Source organism: Numida meleagris, chromosome 4 (assembly GCF_002078875.1).
Source record: "Numida meleagris isolate 19003 breed g44 Domestic line chromosome 4, NumMel1.0, whole genome shotgun sequence".
Taxonomy (NCBI): Eukaryota; Metazoa; Chordata; class Aves; order Galliformes; family Numididae; genus Numida; species Numida meleagris.
Window position 1 is genome coordinate 82,529,098 of NC_034412.1, and position 18,369 is coordinate 82,547,466.

At 41.7% G+C, this 18,369-nt stretch overlaps 3 protein-coding genes across 5 annotated transcripts in view; 1 reads left to right on the plus strand and 2 right to left on the minus strand.

The window, feature by feature from the left end:
• Nucleotides 1-2,570, plus strand: part of FAM184B (family with sequence similarity 184 member B) — a 38,387-nt gene extending 35,817 nt beyond the window's left edge. For all 3 annotated transcript variants that reach the window (XM_021395928.1, XM_021395931.1, XM_021395929.1), the window contains exon 13: nucleotides 1,933-2,570. In XM_021395928.1, coding sequence (XP_021251603.1) covers nucleotides 1,933-2,020 — 88 coding nt within the window. In that variant the 3' untranslated portion in view covers nucleotides 2,021-2,570. The remainder of the gene's footprint in view (nucleotides 1-1,932) is intronic.
• On the minus strand, nucleotides 1,893-5,086 carry MED28 (mediator complex subunit 28). Its single transcript, XM_021395934.1, has 4 exons — nucleotides 4,883-5,086; nucleotides 4,733-4,799; nucleotides 4,113-4,225; nucleotides 1,893-3,448 (listed from the first exon to the last, which is right to left on the minus strand). The coding sequence occupies exons 1-4, from the start codon at nucleotides 5,039-5,041 to the stop codon at nucleotides 3,251-3,253; spliced, it is 537 nt and encodes a 178-aa protein (XP_021251609.1). The 5' UTR covers nucleotides 5,042-5,086; the 3' UTR covers nucleotides 1,893-3,250.
• Nucleotides 5,447-18,338, minus strand: LAP3 (leucine aminopeptidase 3). Its single transcript, XM_021395932.1, has 13 exons — nucleotides 18,163-18,338; nucleotides 17,779-17,894; nucleotides 17,395-17,449; nucleotides 15,923-16,028; nucleotides 15,105-15,264; nucleotides 13,485-13,649; nucleotides 12,321-12,479; nucleotides 11,330-11,454; nucleotides 9,827-9,915; nucleotides 8,660-8,762; nucleotides 6,839-6,918; nucleotides 6,048-6,160; nucleotides 5,447-5,942 (listed from the first exon to the last, which is right to left on the minus strand). The coding sequence occupies exons 1-13, from the start codon at nucleotides 18,283-18,285 to the stop codon at nucleotides 5,744-5,746; spliced, it is 1,593 nt and encodes a 530-aa protein (XP_021251607.1). The 5' UTR covers nucleotides 18,286-18,338; the 3' UTR covers nucleotides 5,447-5,743.

Sequence of the window (18,369 nt, forward strand, 5' to 3'; positions counted from 1 at the left end):
TAATAACTAATAATACTTAGTGGTCTTCCAGTGTCACGTGTCAAGATCTTTTGCTATTCTTGATTTCAAACAACTTCTTAGTTAAGTGGTTTTGTACTGAAAAGCTTGATTTTTTTTCTTCAAACTTACAAGCTATTATTTAAAAAATGTTTAGGATTTTCCAAACATAAATTAACTCTAAGAAAGAGTCAAAAATGTATGTAGTTAATACTATATATAGTTACAGTGATATATATATAAAATTGCCAGTATACTTCAGGACAAAAGCCAGCCTTCCCACCTACAATCCTAGTGGACAGTAATTACTCTGTACATTGAGTGCTGCAGAGTTCTTTCCTGGAAGGCAGATGGTGCTGACTCCTGCCAAAGACAGTAACACAGGGCACTGGCTTGGATCCAGCTTGGCAATTCCTACATCTTAAAGATGAAAGCATTCTGTGTCATCCCAGATGACTGCCAAGGCAAATCAGATTTCTATTTTAAAGGGTAATACACAGGGACATTAAGAGTAGCTTGGCTGCTTCTTACTCTTTTAAATCAATCAGTCATAAATTGGCTTGGCAGGATGACATGGGATAAAGCCCTGGAGGAAGGAGGGGCCTTAGGAATCTGGTTAGTATTCAAGGATTGTCTCCTCCAAGCCCAGAAGCAGTGCATCCCAAGAAAGAGGAAGGTAGGCAAGAATGCCAGGAGGCCTCCTTGGATCAACAAGAGGCTCTTGGACTGACTTCGGCATAAAAAGGAAATCTATAGGGAGTGGAAAAGCAGGAATGGGTTACCTGGGAGGACTACGAAGAAGTTGTCCAAGCAGCCAGGGATCAGGTTAGAAAAGCTAAAACCCAGATAGAATTAGATCTAACCAGGGACATAAAGGGTAACAAGAAGAAAGTCTACAGGTATATCAGTGATAAAAGGAAGGCCAGGGAAGACGCAGGCCCTTTCTGGAAGGAAACTGGAGGTATGGTCACAAGGGATATGGAGAAAGCTGAGGTGCTCAGTGACTTCTTTGTCTCAGTCTTCACCGGCAAGGGCTTTATCCACACCACCTATGTTGCAAAAAGCAAAGGTAAGAACTGGGAGAAGGAAGATCTGCTTACTGTAAGTGAAGATCAGGTTTGAGACCATCTAAATAACCGGAAGGTGCACAAGTCCATGGGACCTGACAAGATCCATCTACGGGGAAGGGTAACTGGCAGATGAAGTTGCCTAACTGCTATCCATCGTATTTGAAAGGTCGTAGTAGTCTGGCGAGGTTCCCACTGGCTGGAAAAGTGGAAACATAACCCCCATTTTCAAGAAGGGGAAAAAAAGAAATCTGGGGAACTACAAGCCCTGCAACTACAAACTAGCAGGGAGGTTGGAACTAGATGATCATAGAGGATCCTGCCAACCCAAACCATTTCATGATTCTATGATGTGAACTCATGTGCTACTGTAAACTAAGTGAAATTAACACAAATGTTTAAAAAAAAAAAAAAAGCATCTTGAATCCTGAAAAATCGGGGATTATGTAATAGAATCGATTATAGAGACCAGTTAACATTTAATTTTTCAGTTCCAAATAAAATTGTCCTTCTTTTTTCATGCATGAACTATATATTTTTAAGTGAATTGCAGCTGCCATTTTGTTTTTCAAAACTTCCTGTTACTGAATCATCCGTATTTCTGAGATATCAAGAATTATATTAAAACATTCCTCCACTGCTGCTTAGCTCTTTTTCACACTTTCCTTTGTCTTAATACCAGTGCTATTACCCAGTTTGTGTCTAGCTAGCACAGATCCCAGTAGAAATTGTATCTGGCTCCTTTTGGCCTCGCACAGTTCAAGTGAACACAGCTACATTCATTGGATTTTAATGTTTTTCTGGGGAAAAAAACATACTGAATATTGGTAAGATTGTAAGCAATTCTAATGTTTATTTGTTTGCACAGGACACAGGGCAGTGAACTACCACAAACCAAAGATGACCAACAAGACCCTGAGCATCAAGAATGGTTTACAAAATATTTTTCATTTTAAAGCAAATAATTTACATACCCCTCAGAATTACCAGAAAAGCTGTTTGTTTTCTGTTAGGGAATGTTAATCTCGTAAGTTTTACGACAAAAAGTATTGAAATAATTTCCAAGGAAGTCGTTAGGAACAACAGCACTCTCTTACATCTAATTACAGTGGAATTACAGGCATGGATTTGAGAAAAATGCATTTTTTTAATTCTCTGTTTAAAAAAAAAAAAAAGCAACATTCTTAATACTATGTGAAATGACTTTTTATTCAAGAGAATGTGCCACTCCACAACTACATTAAATATGCAATTTGTTTTTTAATGTCCTGTTACAGACTCCAGCTGAAGATATTACTTCTAAGTAAGTGATTTCTCTATGTTTATATGCTTGCTTCATCATCTGTTTTTCTGCGTAGTAATGCAATTTTGTTTTAAATTTTTTTTGTTAAACTTGTTTTATGCTGAGCAGCATGTAATATGCATCTAAGAATAGCAAGCTTACAGCAAGCTGTTTTAGAAATATTTTCTGTTTTGCTTAATGAACTGTTTTCTATAACACTGTCATGTAATGTTCCTGGTGCACTCCAACACGTGTAACAATCAATCAGCCTGATGAATCAGGATGGTATTTAAGTACAAACATTAAAACTTGCTTGTAAGTGACTGATTTTCATGGCTTGCAAAATAGTGCTGTTATGCTGAAGTGTGAGTCAGACTGATACACTCAGAGTTCCGGATTTATGGGAACTGCATACGTTGTCCCCATATGGTTTTGATGCCCACCAAATTAACTTTCAGCAAACATGGGGAGGGAACGGCCCAACTAGCAGCCTAGTGTTATAGACTAGGATAGCTCATCTGCAGCTGCTGAAGGATTTGAATCCTAGTTTACTCCTCAGCTACATAAAGAAATTTTGCACTTGCAGAGAGGTATCCATCCATCCTAACAAGAACCTTTGTGTGTATTTGCATCGTACTAGCAAGATACAATCAGGGGAAAGCTAGGACCCCCGTTTCCAGAAGGAACAGGATGTATTCTGGAAAACGCACATCTACCAGAAAGCCTTCTGAACAGGAACTCCATATACTTTCAATTTAAATATAAAACCAAAGTGTTTTTTCTTCAAAAAAGAGAATTTATTTAACTTAATTCTATCTTAACTGTTTATATTTGTAGTACAAATTACATTATACAAAAAGCATACAAAGTAAAAAGACCATCACTTAGATTTAGCTGTGTTAATTCATGTTTGCTTCATTGGAGCAGGAATATTAGCAGATGCCTGTTCCAGGTATGCTAATGGACCTTGGGGCATTTCTGCAGGTTTTTTGTGTTGTACGCTGATATCTTCCAGGACCTGCTGCCAGTGTCGCAGTTTACTCAAATGCTTCTGAATTAACGCTTCTTTTCTTTGTAATTCATTTCTTAACTCTGAAACATCCTGTGGGTGAAAAAAATAGGTATTAGTAAATAGACAGTACTGCCAGGAATAATAAAGTCTCGTTTAATGTGCATGTAATTTTTAAGCCTGACTTTTCAAGCTGATCTTATAGGGATTCCTGGAAGTGCTTGAGAGAGATGGGCCTGTGAATACAGTAGGTCATGTATTTCACAGATAGGGAAGTTCTGACTGAACACCAGGAAGCACTTCCGTGCTGTGTGGGTGATGAAGCATGAGCACAGGCTGCAGAGTCTCCTTCCATGGATATACTCAAAGGCCAGCTGGACACAGTTGTGCATTGTGTGCACTGGGGGACTCTGCTTGAGCAGGGGTTGGACGTAAAAACCTTCTGCGGTCCCAACCTCAACCATTCTGTGAACATTATTCCAGCAAAACCTAACTCATTTGTTTCTTCAGGTGAATCACCATTATTTGTGCCCCAGTCCTCCCCAGAGCAGCAGGCATTCCATCCTGCTTCCAAAGGTTTGTGGTGAGAGCTACACTGACAGCCAGGTTTTACAAACTTCAGGTACGGCATCCCCTTGAGAAACCCAAAAGTAGTGAAAATAAGGCAATTTTACCTGCATTGCTGCACAGCATATCTGACCTAGCACAACAAGGGTAAACCAATTTAGCATACCTCTTTAATTATAATTTAGCGTACCTCTTTAATTACTTGTTCTGGTTTCTGGACCGACAGCTGCAGTCTTTTTTGTAGAAAAAAACATTCTGTTTGCCTTGCAACATCCAGAAATTTCTGGATGCACTGATCGACACCTACGGGTAGAACAGCACAATAGGGAGACAGAAAAGATTCTCAGAAGTCACTACAGACCAATAGTGGCATTTGTGTGCATGCTATTAAAAACACCTTTTACAACACCATCTAGGAAAAATCTTAAGGTCTACCAAAGCGATTTCTGGCATATGTTTATAGAATGAGGACGTGTATTAACCCTCAGTATAAAGCATTACTTTGCAAACATTCAAAACTTATGCTAAAGGTTCAAGAAAACAATTGTTATTAAGTTCTCTAGAATGATAAAGAGCGATAAAATGATTCGCGGAGTGTGGCTGAGTAAGGAAACCTTCCCAGTAAGCCCAAGTGCCAGGCTCACCGTAAGGTTTAAAATACACGCGTGTTTAGCAGGATGCGCCCCTTCGTACACCGCGCGCTTCGCTGCTACCAGCGCTATCCCGGCCCTGAGCTCACAGCCAGACGGGGCACCAGACGAAGCCTCGCTAAGCAGCGTCCCCCCGGCCCGGCCCCCGGGCAGCGCTCACCGGTGCGGATCTCCTCCTGGTCGGTGCCGTTCACGTAGTCCTGGCTGACCAGCGAGGCGAAGCAGGCCTGCGGGGAGGGAAGGGCGGAGGTGAGGGCGCGGCGCGGGGCAGGCCCCCGCCCGGCCGCAGGCTCCCCCGCCCGCCCCGCACCTCGAAGGACGCTTCCAGCTCGTCCACCAGCGTGTTGTTGGGATTGCGGGGACCCGTCGGAGGCGGGATGAGGCCGGCCGGGCCGGGCCCGCCGGGAGGTCCGGGCGGCGGGGGTCCCGGCGGCTGGTTGGCGAACATCCCGCCCAGAGCGCCCGCCATGGCGCTCGGCTGCTGGGTGCGGCGCCGCGCATGTGCGCGGCGGAGGCGGGCGGCTCCTCAGGGGCGTTCCCTCGGCCCCCGGCAGAAACAGACGAAAGCAAACAAAGGGCCCGAAGCGGGCCTACCCTGCGGGAACCTGCACCTCCAGCCCGACTTCGCTCGGTCCCACAGGTAAGAAGGGCTTCATCGCCACTTTTCCCGCATTTGCATTTTGGGCCTCCTCAGTTCTCGAAACCAAAACCGCTATCCTACGCCGTGCTAAGTCTGTGTGGCGTGTCCACTGATTGTGCAAACGTTGCTCGAAGAGTGACAGTTTACATGAGCAGACCAAAAGTGAGGGTACCCACAGCAGGCACAGCTCCACTAGCCCCTGCTGTTATTTCCTTCTCAGTCAAAACACATTGCCCCCACTAAAAGATTTATTGGTTACAATCACTGTGCTTACTTTATACATAAAGTAGTTCCCATTTTTCCATGGTCCTGGTATTGTATTAAATACCTCAGGTAGTTCCCACCACACATTTTTATTCTAAACTGCATAACAGAGGAAGTTAAGTCTCAAATATGAGACATTCTTGATTTATAAAACGCACTGTTCATTGCTTTTGTGAAAATATGTTAGGGGCACTCATCCACACCTTTTAAGACTTTTTTTTTTCCTTAAGGCAGAGAGGATGGTTTTAGAATAATCATTTAAGCATTTCATTTCGGATTATGACTGTCTTGGCTTAATCGAGCCGCAAACTCCACCAGGGTCCTGGTGGGACGCCCGGCCATGCCCTTCCGCAGGTAGGGCACCTCGTCCTTGTTGGCCATCACGCCAGCGATGTCCAGGTGAGCCCAGTGAGGGGCTGTCACAAACTCCTTCAGAAACGCAGCAGCTGTGCACGCTCCTCCAGCTCTGCAGGAAGCAGAAAAAGGAATCGTTTCTAAAGCAACACCACCAGCCCAAACACTGGGCTACAGACTGCAAGGACAGGGTGCGGGAGGGAGGGTAGTACATTACCTGCTGTATTTCCCAATGTTACTCAGGTCTGCGAGAGGGCAGTCTGTTACTTGTTTTGTGTAATGCTCAAAAAGAGGCATTCTCCACACTCGGTCTCCTGTCACAATGCTGGCCTGAAAAAGAAAAGGCAACACAGTGGGCAGAGTTCACTGTTTGGTTTTGTTTGTTTGTGTTCCTCCCTCCCTTTTTCAAACTGCATTTATAAGCATTGTGCGTGTTTTTCCTTGTCTAGCTTTGATCGCTCTAAAATTTTCTATGGTCCAAAATAATATCAGCTATTTGGAAATACACTGCAAACAAAACTGAATCCTCCTTTCAGTAGCAGTAGTCAAAAGGCAAAAATCCAAAGAATACTTCTCTCCCTCCCAATATTTTTTTCCTGGTAACATACATTTTCACAAATCCTTCTCTTCAGAGACTCCCCATGTCCATCACACTTCAGCCACTTGCAAGGCCTCTCTGAACGTCTCTCTTGGTCTTGCTTTTTTAACAAAAACTAATTACTGTCAGTAGTCCAGAGCTTATACACATGCAGTAAGTTATTAAAGGAAGCAAAACTTAACATCATGATGCATGCTTTGTGCTGTATGATAGAAAACCTCACTGAAGAACCAGCAGTCTTAATTACGTATTTTTCAATTAAATACAATACTAATACATTCCTACGAGATTTCAAAATGCAGTAACATATTAGATTTGCATAAGGTAAGACTTTCTGTAAAGCACTAACTTTTTAGTAATAGCAGCTATTAGCAAATTGTTATCATTTGATAATAACATTGATGGCCTACCTCATAAAGGTGATTCCAAAGCCAAGATGAATTTGTGAACACTCCAGTTGCAGCAGACCCCAATGCAACATCCATGGCACCTATAGAAAGACACCTTAAAGGTTATACAATGAGTGCAAAGATGGGCTTGAGTTATTACTCTGCATACTGACTCCTCACAGTACTTTCCTTTTTAATTCTCACTGCTAATAACTTCTGAAGTCCACAAAACCTACAGATTTTAGTGCACTTCCACTTGTTTTAAAAAATTTTAAAGTTGTTTAGAAGTTTAACTAAGAGGACAAGAATTCATGAAAATTACATTCCAGATCTCATAAAATTTGACTGTTTTCAGCTTAATAGCAATATGCCTAATCTAATGTATTTAGCAGTAAGTCTCTTCTCAAAAAAAATCTAAATTTTACAGTTTCTACACAGAAAATTGGACTTTTTCAAGTTTATGAACTCATCCAATTTTCCACCTGGTACTTTCTCTTTTGTGAATTTCACTCACAGAGGATGTTGCACAGCATATGCAAATTTTAACTTAAATGAAAATAATCCCCATCAAAATAATAAACCATGCCTAAAGCAGAGAGATTACATACACAGTTATTTATTGGTTGCCACAGATCTGCTTCTCTGATGTTATTTCAGACACTCAATCCCAGGGAGATTTAAAAAGCAAAAACTTTCAACAATGTCAGAAACATATGCAGGATCTGTCCTCCTTGGTCCCTTGGCCTGGTGCCCAAGGATCCCAAACAGAATAGCCTGGAGTGAGAGTAACCTATTCCTCCTATCATGGAAATACTTTTATACAAGCCAACCATCTTAAAATCAGCATCGCTTCTATCCACAGAAATTTTCCAAGCATTTGAACAGGTAAAGCTTACGGAGCATGATTTAAAGCACTAACATAGAACACAAAGAAAGATAATTATTTCGTTCAGCTTGTTTATTAAGCAGCACACTGGACTCCTATCTGATCTGTTCTTCCACATTGGCTCACATTTCAGCTGCAGTCACTTCAGCCATGAGACTGTTGCTGCACTTCATGAGAGGCATACAGAGTGCTATTTCTGCAGGTTTCAAGTTTATAATTATAACCCCATTCATATATAACTATAGAGAAGAAACAAAATATTTTATGCTTGCAAGTATGCAACATACACATGAGATAAGAGATGTTTCACTGAAATGACTTCCTGGGAAGGTGGTAATGACTCTCTTATTAGGGCAGGATCATGCAGACTGAGATAGCTCAGCAAATGGAAGAAATGGTGCTGGGTAGGTCACAACTCAGGCACCCAAGAGGCTGTTCACAAAGAAGCTATTTTGGCTTAGCATGGTAACTGCCATATAGAACTGACAAAATTTCCCACATTCATGCTAGCATCTCTGCATCACATAGCCAGCCTTGCTGCCTGGATGCGCTTATGTAAGATGTTGAGTGATATAATTGCCTGGAATCTACTATTAAGCTCAGTGAGAAACAGAAGCACAGGGAAACATTGTGCAGAAACATCTAAGTCTGCGTAAGTCCTCCTGGGCTTATCCTTACCAGCTCAGCTGGGCCAGACCCAATTCCATCTACACTGCTTACTGTGCTGCCTGCATGCCAGTAGCCCCAGTCTTGGAGATATGCCACAGCTGTAGAAGTTGTTAGAACAGGATTTGTGCAAGCTCTTTTCCTACAACGAGCAAAGTTGTCTCACCTGCTTTCAACTTTAGCCTGCCTTTGTATACATAGTACAACAAATCCACAGACCATTTAATGAGAATAAAAAAAAAAAAAATGGCTTCCAAAATGAAGCAGGGAAGGGAAGGGAGACTGCTTACCTGTTAGTGTTGCAGCATTCACAATAGCCCTTGCATTAAAACTGTGGGCATAACAGAGAGCATCAGCTAATAGCAGTCTTCCTTCTGCATCCGTGTTATCAACCTTCAGGTGGAAAAATCAATAAAAAGAGATCAACTACTGAAAATATCCCATTAACTGACTTATTTCTCACACATTCTCTTAAACAGATGTCAGATTGTGACTACGCTGTCACAAGTCCAAGGAAATTAATCAAAATTTACTCAGAGAAATACGGCTCATAGAAACTGCAAAGGAGGGGGGATCCACAATGATGCACAGATGTGTGCCAGGAAAGAGTTCCTTGTGATATTTCTTTCTCTTTGGGTCTTTAAACTTTTTTCCTCTAAAGAAGAAAATAAATCAATAGCCCCTTTGCATCTTTCCCTTTCAGAGAAAGCTTATGATGAATTCTGCAAGGTTAATTGCATGTGCTCTGAGCCACCAGCTATTTCTTCTAGATTTCTCCTTGCTGGAAGAAAATGCATGCATTCCCTCCAAGCTGAATGCCACCAAACTCAGTACTAGAGGGAGAACCTCAAGGTCAAAGGTGGTAGAATCACCAGACAGAAATATTGAGTAAGCCATCTTCTTCTGCACAAAGTCAGCAGTCTACTGCACAATAACTTTATGTACCATTTAATCTATTGAATTAGTATATCTTGGATTAAATATGAAATAGTAGTTTGCCAAGCTACTTGGAACTGACAGACCCTACGATGCTCAGTTCTGCTTGTAAAGAGCAGCTAGCATGGTAAAGACCTTGATTATGGCAGCGGGGAATTAAGACTCTTCTATCTCACTCCAGACAGCAGGTAAGTGTCCTCAAAAGTCTGCCAGAAGCCAGTCACATGTTACTTGTCCTGAGAGCCTGTTTATGAGCATTGTTACAGCCTCTTGAGCTGACAATATTTTCTAACATGTTCACTGTTACCATACTTTCCAGTTTTTCTAAGAGATTTGTAGAACGTCTAACCTCTTCAATATATATTTGAAAAAATCCCATGACTGCAATTTCTAATTAATAACATACTTCTTACGTTTATAAGAAACTTATATTTGCATTGCATATCCTCCAATTACAGTCATGCAACCTGATTAAACCAATTCACTCAGAGTACTCAAAAATCCAAGTTTCACGAGCATACCTGTATTGTTTTTCCATTCTTGGCTCTAACTACATCCCCAGGCTTGTTTGCCTTACCACTGGGCATATTTTCACAGAGGGGTGCCAAACCTCAGAGAGGGAAAAAAAAAAAGTGCATTACTAGCATCTCTCTCAAAAGATATCGAAAAAGTAGTTAGAAAACAAACAAACAACAAACTTAAGAAAGCAGCAGTGTTCTCACCTTGAATTGTGTTCAATATCTGAGTTTTCCTGGTCACTGGAAGTCACATGGTCTAATTTTCAATCAGTGATATTTCTCTGCATGTTGCACCACAACATTTTCTCCCCTACACCATTTTACCACCAGGATTTACTTCTACTTTACATGCTCAGGCAAGCGAAAGCAGAGGAGCTTTAAAATTCACTGAAGCTTCTGTCAAGAGATGCTATCTTATGTCTTCGATACATGAACAATTAGTCACATGTAAAGGGATTTATCTCTTTCTGAAAAATCAGAACGTCTGAGCTCTGAGCTGTTCAAGCTCTCCTCTTTGTGTAATGTCAAGAGGGGTCCAAGGAATTGCCATAGAATGCCAACCATAAGAAGAGCAAACAAATGAGCTTTCAGTCTATATGAAAACAGTGAATGGGACAGTGGGATGAAAGACAACCCCAGTTCCTAGGGAAAACCTGCTCCCGTGTTCTACCCAAAGCATGAAGGACTGAGAGAACTGCAGACCGCTGCTTTTCAGTGGAGTTATGGACACAGATTTCTGCTCCACTGACTTTTGCTTAGCACTTCCCTTGGGATACTTCTAAGCGTGAATCTTGTAAGGATGTGTGGTTCCCCGCCCTCTACTGGTTGAAGCATTTCAGCAACTAAAATATAGTTAACCTGGAAGTTACAGTTCTCAAACATAAAACTTAACCTAGAATGGATTACATCTCAGACTTTTTTTTAACCACAATTCCCGAATTAACTGATTTAATTCTAACTGTGCAACATTTCTGCAGAAACAACAAGCATTGTTTATAACTAAAAAAAATAGTATCAGCTTATTTTGTTTTTTTTGTTTGTTTTAAAATTTCTGTTGAGACATTCTCCTATGGAAAAAGCTGATGCCTCATCCTTCTCAGCTTTGGCAAACACAGAGGTAGCTCAGCTAATTCCTTTTCATTTCTAATGGCTTTTACAGGTATCCAAATTCATTCTTGTAATGAAGCATCAGGACTTCTGCAAAACGTGTTAAAAATAGGTCTCTTGACAGCCAAGTTCCTATTCTAAGTTCTAAAAAACATGTCTTAAATTTTTCTTTAATTCTGCCTTGCATTATGTTATTAACACCAAAGTAGTGATTTTTGATAAGCAAGTGAAAACAGAAGAGAGGCTGAGCTGGGGAATGAGACAAGCAGGTCTGCAAGAGCCCATGACGTTTCCGTAAGACAATGTCTTAAATGTTACCACTGCTGATACTAGAAAATGACTTCATCTAAAAAGAATCTTGTAAAATTAAGGTTTTCAGACTCTCACCCAAGCACTTACCAATTATGTTAAGAGGTATCTTTAAAGCTGCTGCTGTCACAATGGCTGAACAGACAGTTGCTGCCCCTCCCATATCTGCTCTCATCGCATCCATACCTGATGATGGCTTCAGTGAAATGCCACCACTGAAATAAGCAGAATAAATGTCATCCAGCATGGAGGTGTTAGATGTCACATACATTGATGCTCTATCAGTACGTTTTAGCATCAAAAATCAGTAAATACTAGACTCAGCCATTTCAGATCTTCTTACACCACTCAAGTAGATTGTTTTTCAGTGTGTTTATCTGGTTTTCTGATAAAATTCACCTAAATTACTTCCTCTACACCATAAGAACTCAGGTAATCTGCAGTGGACTAACGAAACAGTTCTCATGTACTCTACAGTCCTCGTAACAGCAGAGTACAAAGGAATAGTAGATTTCATAAAGTCAAGCACATGGAAGGAGAACAGACTGATAAATTCTTCAGTATGCATAACTGCTTTTTCTGTCCTACGTGAGAACCTGCTGCAAAGAACAAACTGTTTTTACTTTGCTTAAACATGATCTAGATGCCCAGTGACAGACTGCAATTTTAAGTATGTAAATTCTTCATCCCACAGTTTGCTCAGACCAAACAAAAAGACAAAAGTTTTGTTTCTTTCCCCCAGATTTCATTTTCCCTTACCAGCCAAAAGCATATCAGTTCTACACCATTCAGTCACTGAAGCTTGTTTTATTCTGGGGAAATGCAACACAACATACTACGTAGAGCTAGTTCACTGGAACAGCATTGAAAGATGTGCTGAGCAAAGAAAAAGCATCTTTGTGTTGAACATGAATAGCAGGAAGGCACGAGCAAGGCTTCACCTCTGTGTTTAAAAGGATTACAGTTTGAAGCGTGTATTTCTTGTCTGAGTTATGCAGACAGTCAATCTGAGCTCCATCCTTTAATAACTAAACCATAACTTCCCCTTGCCACCAAGCCATGAAAATATTACCATACATACCTGTCAAATGTAACTCCTTTTCCTACAAATACCAATGGGGAGTCATTTGCATTAGCACCTCCTAGATAGTGAATCTCCAGAAAGATGGGAGGTTCAGCTGAACCCTTGGCCACACTCAGGAATGCTCCCATCTGCTGCGTTGCTATCCAGGACTCCGGTCTGGAACAGAAATATATAGTTTGTTTTTGTTTTTGTTTTTTAATTGGACACTGACCAAGGTGTTTTTGCAAGACGATGATTCTTGAAGGCTTGTACATAATTAATTCAATTTTAGTTATACTGGAAGCCATCATTTAAATCCCACTGTTGTTATTTCTTTTGTGAAACAGAAAAATACTGCCTCAAGGTTGCTGTTTGGTTTTTGTTTTTAAAGAAGACCAAATCCGTACTTTTTGCCTCAGAAACATTCAACTTCAACTTCCCTATCAGACCATATAGGCTTTGAAGGCACATGGAGTAACAGTGTTGCATCCCCTCACTATTTGCTTTCTCCTATCAGAACAGATACTATGTGTACAGTTGATTTCCCTCAGTCTTTCCCTTTTCACGGGAACACCCTCCAGCACTTACACAACCAGTCAACCCATTTCAGAGGAAGGGCAGTAACTAGAAATTCAGAGACAAGAAGCATCAGCTGTGCAAATCCAATTGCAAAGGCTTTTAGGGCTCTATCTCAACATTTTAAAAACTTAAAAAAAAAAAAAACAAAAACAAAAACAAAAACAAAAAAAACCACCCAGCAACAGCAATAAAGGATGTTTAATTGCCACATCCAAATAAACAACAACAAAAAGCAAAGGTATACGTAGCAATTGGGAATAAAAGAAGAGGTATTAGAAAAAAAGGTACCTAGAATCTGTAGTTTATGCACTGATTCTTCACCAGGCTTCCTCCTTCACAGCCCTTGCGTCAATTAAGCAGTTAACTGACCATGTGACTAATTAGCAGAGTAAGCAGATAGTGTGACACAGCAAAATGATTAACTGCTAACTAGAAGCTCACCTTCTAATTCTGAGAGCAGCCTGCAGTCTGGAAACCTTTATGCCTTTTCAACGGAGACTTTACTTGCTTTTGTTTTTTGAGATAGCAGAATGAACATGAGAGCGTGCTACTAATTTCAATGGCATGGAAGGCTTTTTACTCCATAGAAAAATTGAATTTTACCTTATATGGACCTTCACATTGCTAGTGAAATTTCCAAGCTTCTGTTCAATGTATTCAGCAAATTTGATTGGAGTTATATAATTAGCTGGAGCCTCCATTAGGTACCGAGCAAGATTCTGACCCTCTGCGTAGATAACACCTTTCTGCCAGGCTTCACTTCCAGCACTAAAGAAACCAAACAATACGTAACAATCATGATCGTCAACCTTTAAAAAAGTAAGATGTGAGCATTCATTTGTTCTCTCCTTTTTGAAAGAACAGCAGCATTAATTTAAGGCAATTAAGAATGTCCCATTACCGTGACTATGAGGAATTCTGGGCGAGATCCACAATGTATCTAGTCTAGTATCTCACCTCTGGTTCAAGTGCTTGAGAGAAAGCTAGAATAATCCCAGAGCAGGCAGATGTGAAACTACCTAATACATTCGGTCTTGTCTTAATCTTTACTTTCTGAAATTGGCTTAAATCCTTACATTTAAGGTTTATATGCCTTCCAAAATTTGTAATCACATTAACTACAACACCCCTGAAAGTTTCATTTACCACATAAAGCCTTCAATTCTGTTTTTCACTTCGCTGAGGTACAATTATGTGACAAGACTAGAATTTGGGTTTCAGCTCACAGTGCACTCAAGACATTTTCCTAGCAAAAGAAAGAGCAAGCATTTGAAGAGCTGACTGCATAGGGAACGAGGATGTCTTATTACTCTGGAATACTACCAGTACATAACCTCTAATTTTATGGAGAGGGATCCAAAAGACTTGTTTATTTACCATAAAAGATGTCACAAAGCAGGGAATTAAGCTGGATTCTGCCTCTCAAGAGTAACACAGTGCAGATGGAAGCCCATAGGAATGCAGAAACATTGCCTGGACTTGCAGGGATGGAATCAAGCCATGCTTCGATTATAAGGTTTTTATTTTATTTCCTAGATCAACTTCGTTATAAGGAAAGGCTTGTTCTCATATAAAGTACACATGGGAAACGTCTTTGCTTTGTGTGACAGAATATCCTTTATGGACGATCCAAAGTCCACTCTTACACAGTAGAGGAGGATTAGTGAAACTTTGTTCTCAAATCAAAAGCTCCCTTACTACTTTCTCCTCTCAAGTAACAGCAAGGTCTACTTAGAAGCCAATCTTTTCTTCTTGCATTTTATTCTGTGAATGCAAATATAACAAGTGAACTATATAAAACATATTCATGGTCTGGTCTCAATTAGCATTTCCTGATTCTCAATGGATTTATTCATTTACAGAGTTTAAGATACCTCTGCTCCGCAATTTTGGCATGCAATACCAGTGCAAGTCCTTTTACATCAGGACGTGTTTTAAGTAATTTTTGCTGTTATTTTTATCCTCAGCCTTCTTCTCTATGAAGCAGCATTTATTTACCCATAGCCTCAGAACACCGCATACTAACAAAATGTATAGAGCAAACACCATGAATATACCCGGGGTGTAAAATAATTAAGGAAATTCAAAGGAATACGAGGACTTAAGAGAGAGATTGTTGCTAGCCCTGTTCTTTCAGTTTCATTTTTCTCATGAACAAGCATGCATAATTTAAGAAATAGACAAATGGGTAAATACACAGGCAACTTTTCCTTTTGCCATCACCTTCCATGAAGCTGAGGAGTAACTACAGGTTTCTTTTTTTGCTTCAGCTCATTGTATTCATGCAATCCAAGGACAGCACCTTCTGCTGCTGCTTGAGCATCTCCACAAGGGTCCACTTCAACACAGGGGATTTCCAGGTCTTGGATCTGTCTACAACCAGCTGAAAAATACAGTACAGAATTAATAGGCCAAATATTGCACAGAAAAGCTAAACAGGTCTCTGATATGATCCATAGAACATTTCAAGGAAAAAAGCTTACTTTAGATATCTAAGTTCATAAATAAATCAACTAAAAAGATCACGTGGTAAAATAATTTAAAATGCTAATTATCATACACTGACAAATTGATGAAAAATATTACTTGATAAATTCCAACAATTAGGCCATTTCATAAGAATAAAGACTAAACTCCACAGTTGTTCTGATTCCTTTAAGCTCGGCCCATAGCAAAGAAAGCCTCTATCATTCTGGAGTGTTACGGATTATGAGTATCTATAGGTATCAGAAATTTGCTGTGATTTAGTTTTTTGCTAAGACTCTATAACTGTTCTTTTCTCACAACATAGTTTATACGTGCTTTTATGAACAGTAGAAAACAAACAAAACCATAACCAAAACATATTCCATAAATTCTTTTTTGTACCCAAAGACTGTAAGTGTTTGGCAGCTAGTGAGACAGCCTGGACAAAGAGCTGTCGTATACACGTGACTGACCTCTGGTCTCAGCTTATAATCTATGTGGTTATAATGGAACGTGCTGCACCATTAAAAGACTTCTCTAGACAAAAGGCTTAAGAAAATTAAAAACCAGTTAACCTGCAACAGCTGCACGGATATTTTCTTTGCCTTCATTCCAGTTTTCTTGGTCATTTACTCCAGCATTCTTCTTGCCCAAGCCAACTACAACCACGCTTGGAAAGTCCTACACAAAGCCAACACACGAACGGATTCAATTTCCTCATTGTTACGGCCACAGTGCAGAGTTGTTATAAAGACTATGCTCCCCAAATCAAGCCAAACAGCATTAAAATACATTCTCTACATTATGCAGATTTCTCTTTTTAAAAGTGTCAGTATGGTGCCACTGTCTTCCACTCTCAGTCATTCGCCACAGGGATCCAAACAATTGGGCAGGCTGTCCACTGAATTATGTGTGTTGTAGCAGATATGGCTTTATGCTCACCATACAGCAGAAGACACTTGGAAGGGAAACTCTGAAAGTCTTGAAAACAAATCCAGCTTTTGCTGCAGAACAGAGGCCAGACGTGAGCTGGCTAAGTGCAACCATTTTAGCTCCGTAGTATGTTCGATCTAAAAAAGTCTCTTCAAAGCCTAAGCCTACCAGTTCAGCTCAGGAGCTGACCTGGGACAATTAGCCAAGTGCAAAACCAAAGCTACACAAAGGTACGTAGATCCAGAATTCAGCAGTCTCGTAGCACAGCAGACTAAAAACACTTGCCTTACAAGCCAAAAGTGGAAGGCAAAAAGGAAAAGATAACAAAGATGAAAGGAGACCTTTAAGAATTAATTCAAGTTCGTATAAAACCATACTCAAGGTTATGTATGTGAACAGATTTTTCAGTAATTTAATCATAGGCTTTCCTTTATCTTTCCACTGCAAATAGCTGCTCTGTCAGATTCTACTGGCTTTCAAACTACTACACCCCAGTGTCTTAACACCCAAGATGGTGGAACTAGTGCAAGCTTCCTAGAAGATGATTCAAGTTATCCTTTTTTAGCTATTATTATCTTACACACGTAGAAAAATGCGTAAGGTCACATTCTACTGCATTCACCTGCAGAGATGTACTGCTCACTTCAGGGGCCATCCTGTACGTACTGCTGGGACAATGGGACCTTCTGGGAACTTATCTTCCATGAATCCATGGCAGCCTTTCTGTGGGTACATCACCCGTCTGCTGTGCACACGGGAACTTAAACGTGGCAGGCAATAATTCCTACAAACTGATTTAAAATCATTTACATAGCGCTAACATGAGATGCAGTTACTTACACGGGGACATCTAGCGGCTGCCTAGCCTCACTCCAACAAGGCACAAACTGTATTTGCCAGACCCATGCAGAGGCATCAGATGTGCTAGGACTTCTCAAATGGCACCACAACTGCACCTTGATGCGGGTGGATCCCCACCTCACACCCTCGTGATGTATCGCATCTGTGTGCACAAGCATTTATACACGCACACCAATGAACCAAGCTTGAAGTAACCCACAAGGGCAAGTCTCACACACTGAGAAATACACATACAAAAATCCACTGTCCATACCTGATGCAAACCATGGAATACACGTGCTTTCCCTTTCTTCAGAGGGGGCCCACATCTAGAACAAAAGAAGCTTCTTTCAGTGAACAGCTCCTTATGGTAACAAAGTTATGCTGCCGTGTTCACCCCCCAGCCACACAGTGCTCCTCCGCACCGCGCTGGCTCATCCCGATAAAGAGCAGCCCCCATAGATACTTTGCATCTCTTTCCTCAATGCCCGGAGCATCGCTTAGGAGCCTCCCTCCAAGCCGCTCGGCCTGGGGGAAAGCAAATACCGGCCTGGAAAGGGGTACGGCTTTGAAGGCTAGCAACGATCAAGAAGATCGCCTCGTTCCTGCTGCCGTTTACAGGCACTTCCATCCGATTCAGCGGGGACGCAGCACTCACGCGGCCAGCAGCTCGCTCAGCCTCCCGGACACCCGGCTGTCGAACGCGCCTCCCGCCGCGCTCAGCTGGGCAGCGCCCTCCTCCTGCTCGCTCGCGTAGGCTCCCAGCACCAGGCCCTGCGGAAGGGCACGCGTTAGTGCTAACGAATTAGGAAAGGCTGCAAGCACGGCGCTCGCAATGCAGCACAGAGCGACGCCGGTCAAGCAGGATAAACCGCCACAGATGAGATACAGCGTAACTAAAGGAACGACCGCTTTGCTTCCCCAGTAACGAAAGTCCTTCCGATTTATAATTTAGAAGTATACAGAGCTTTTTCTTCTTCGGCCCCCAAACGTGGATCTCAGCCAGGACCCCCGAGCAGCGCGACTCTCGCTAACCCCTCACCTTCCCGCCCGCCCCGCGGCTGTAGGCTCGCGGCAGAGGACTCTGCGGCGAGCAGGGTAGGGGCAGGGGCAGGACCCGAGCAAGGAGGCGCGCATCCGCCCGCCGCACCCAAGGCAGCAGCATGGCACGCAGCCCCGCGCCGCCGGGCCGACACCTGACCCCGGCGCGCCGTGCGCCTCATCAGCCCGCGCCGAGCGGGGCCGGGCC

What these genes read in the sequence shown, in the direction of transcription:
- LAP3 (XM_021395932.1), bottom strand. Translation starts at nt 18,285, where the DNA reads ATGCTGCTGCCTTGGGTGCGGCGGGCGGATGCGCGCCTCCTTGCTCGG. An exon ending in ACTCCTCAGCTTCATGGAAG is followed by an intron (nt 13,650 to 15,104) that starts GTGATGGCAAAA and finishes TGGTTTCTTTAG; the next exon opens with TGCTGGAAGTGAAGCCTGGC. An exon ending in AACATTGGGAAATACAGCAG is followed by an intron (nt 5,943 to 6,047) that starts GTAATGTACTAC and finishes TGCTTCCTGCAG; the next exon opens with AGCTGGAGGAGCGTGCACAG.
- MED28 (XM_021395934.1), bottom strand. Translation starts at nt 5,041, where the DNA reads ATGGCGGGCGCTCTGGGCGGGATGTTCGCCAACCAGCCGCCGGGACCC. An exon ending in CCAGGAGGAGATCCGCACCG is followed by an intron (nt 4,226 to 4,732) that starts GTGAGCGCTGCC and finishes TTCTACCCGTAG; the next exon opens with GTGTCGATCAGTGCATCCAG. An exon ending in CAGAACAAGTAATTAAAGAG is followed by an intron (nt 3,449 to 4,112) that starts GTACGCTAAATT and finishes TTTCACCCACAG; the next exon opens with GATGTTTCAGAGTTAAGAAA.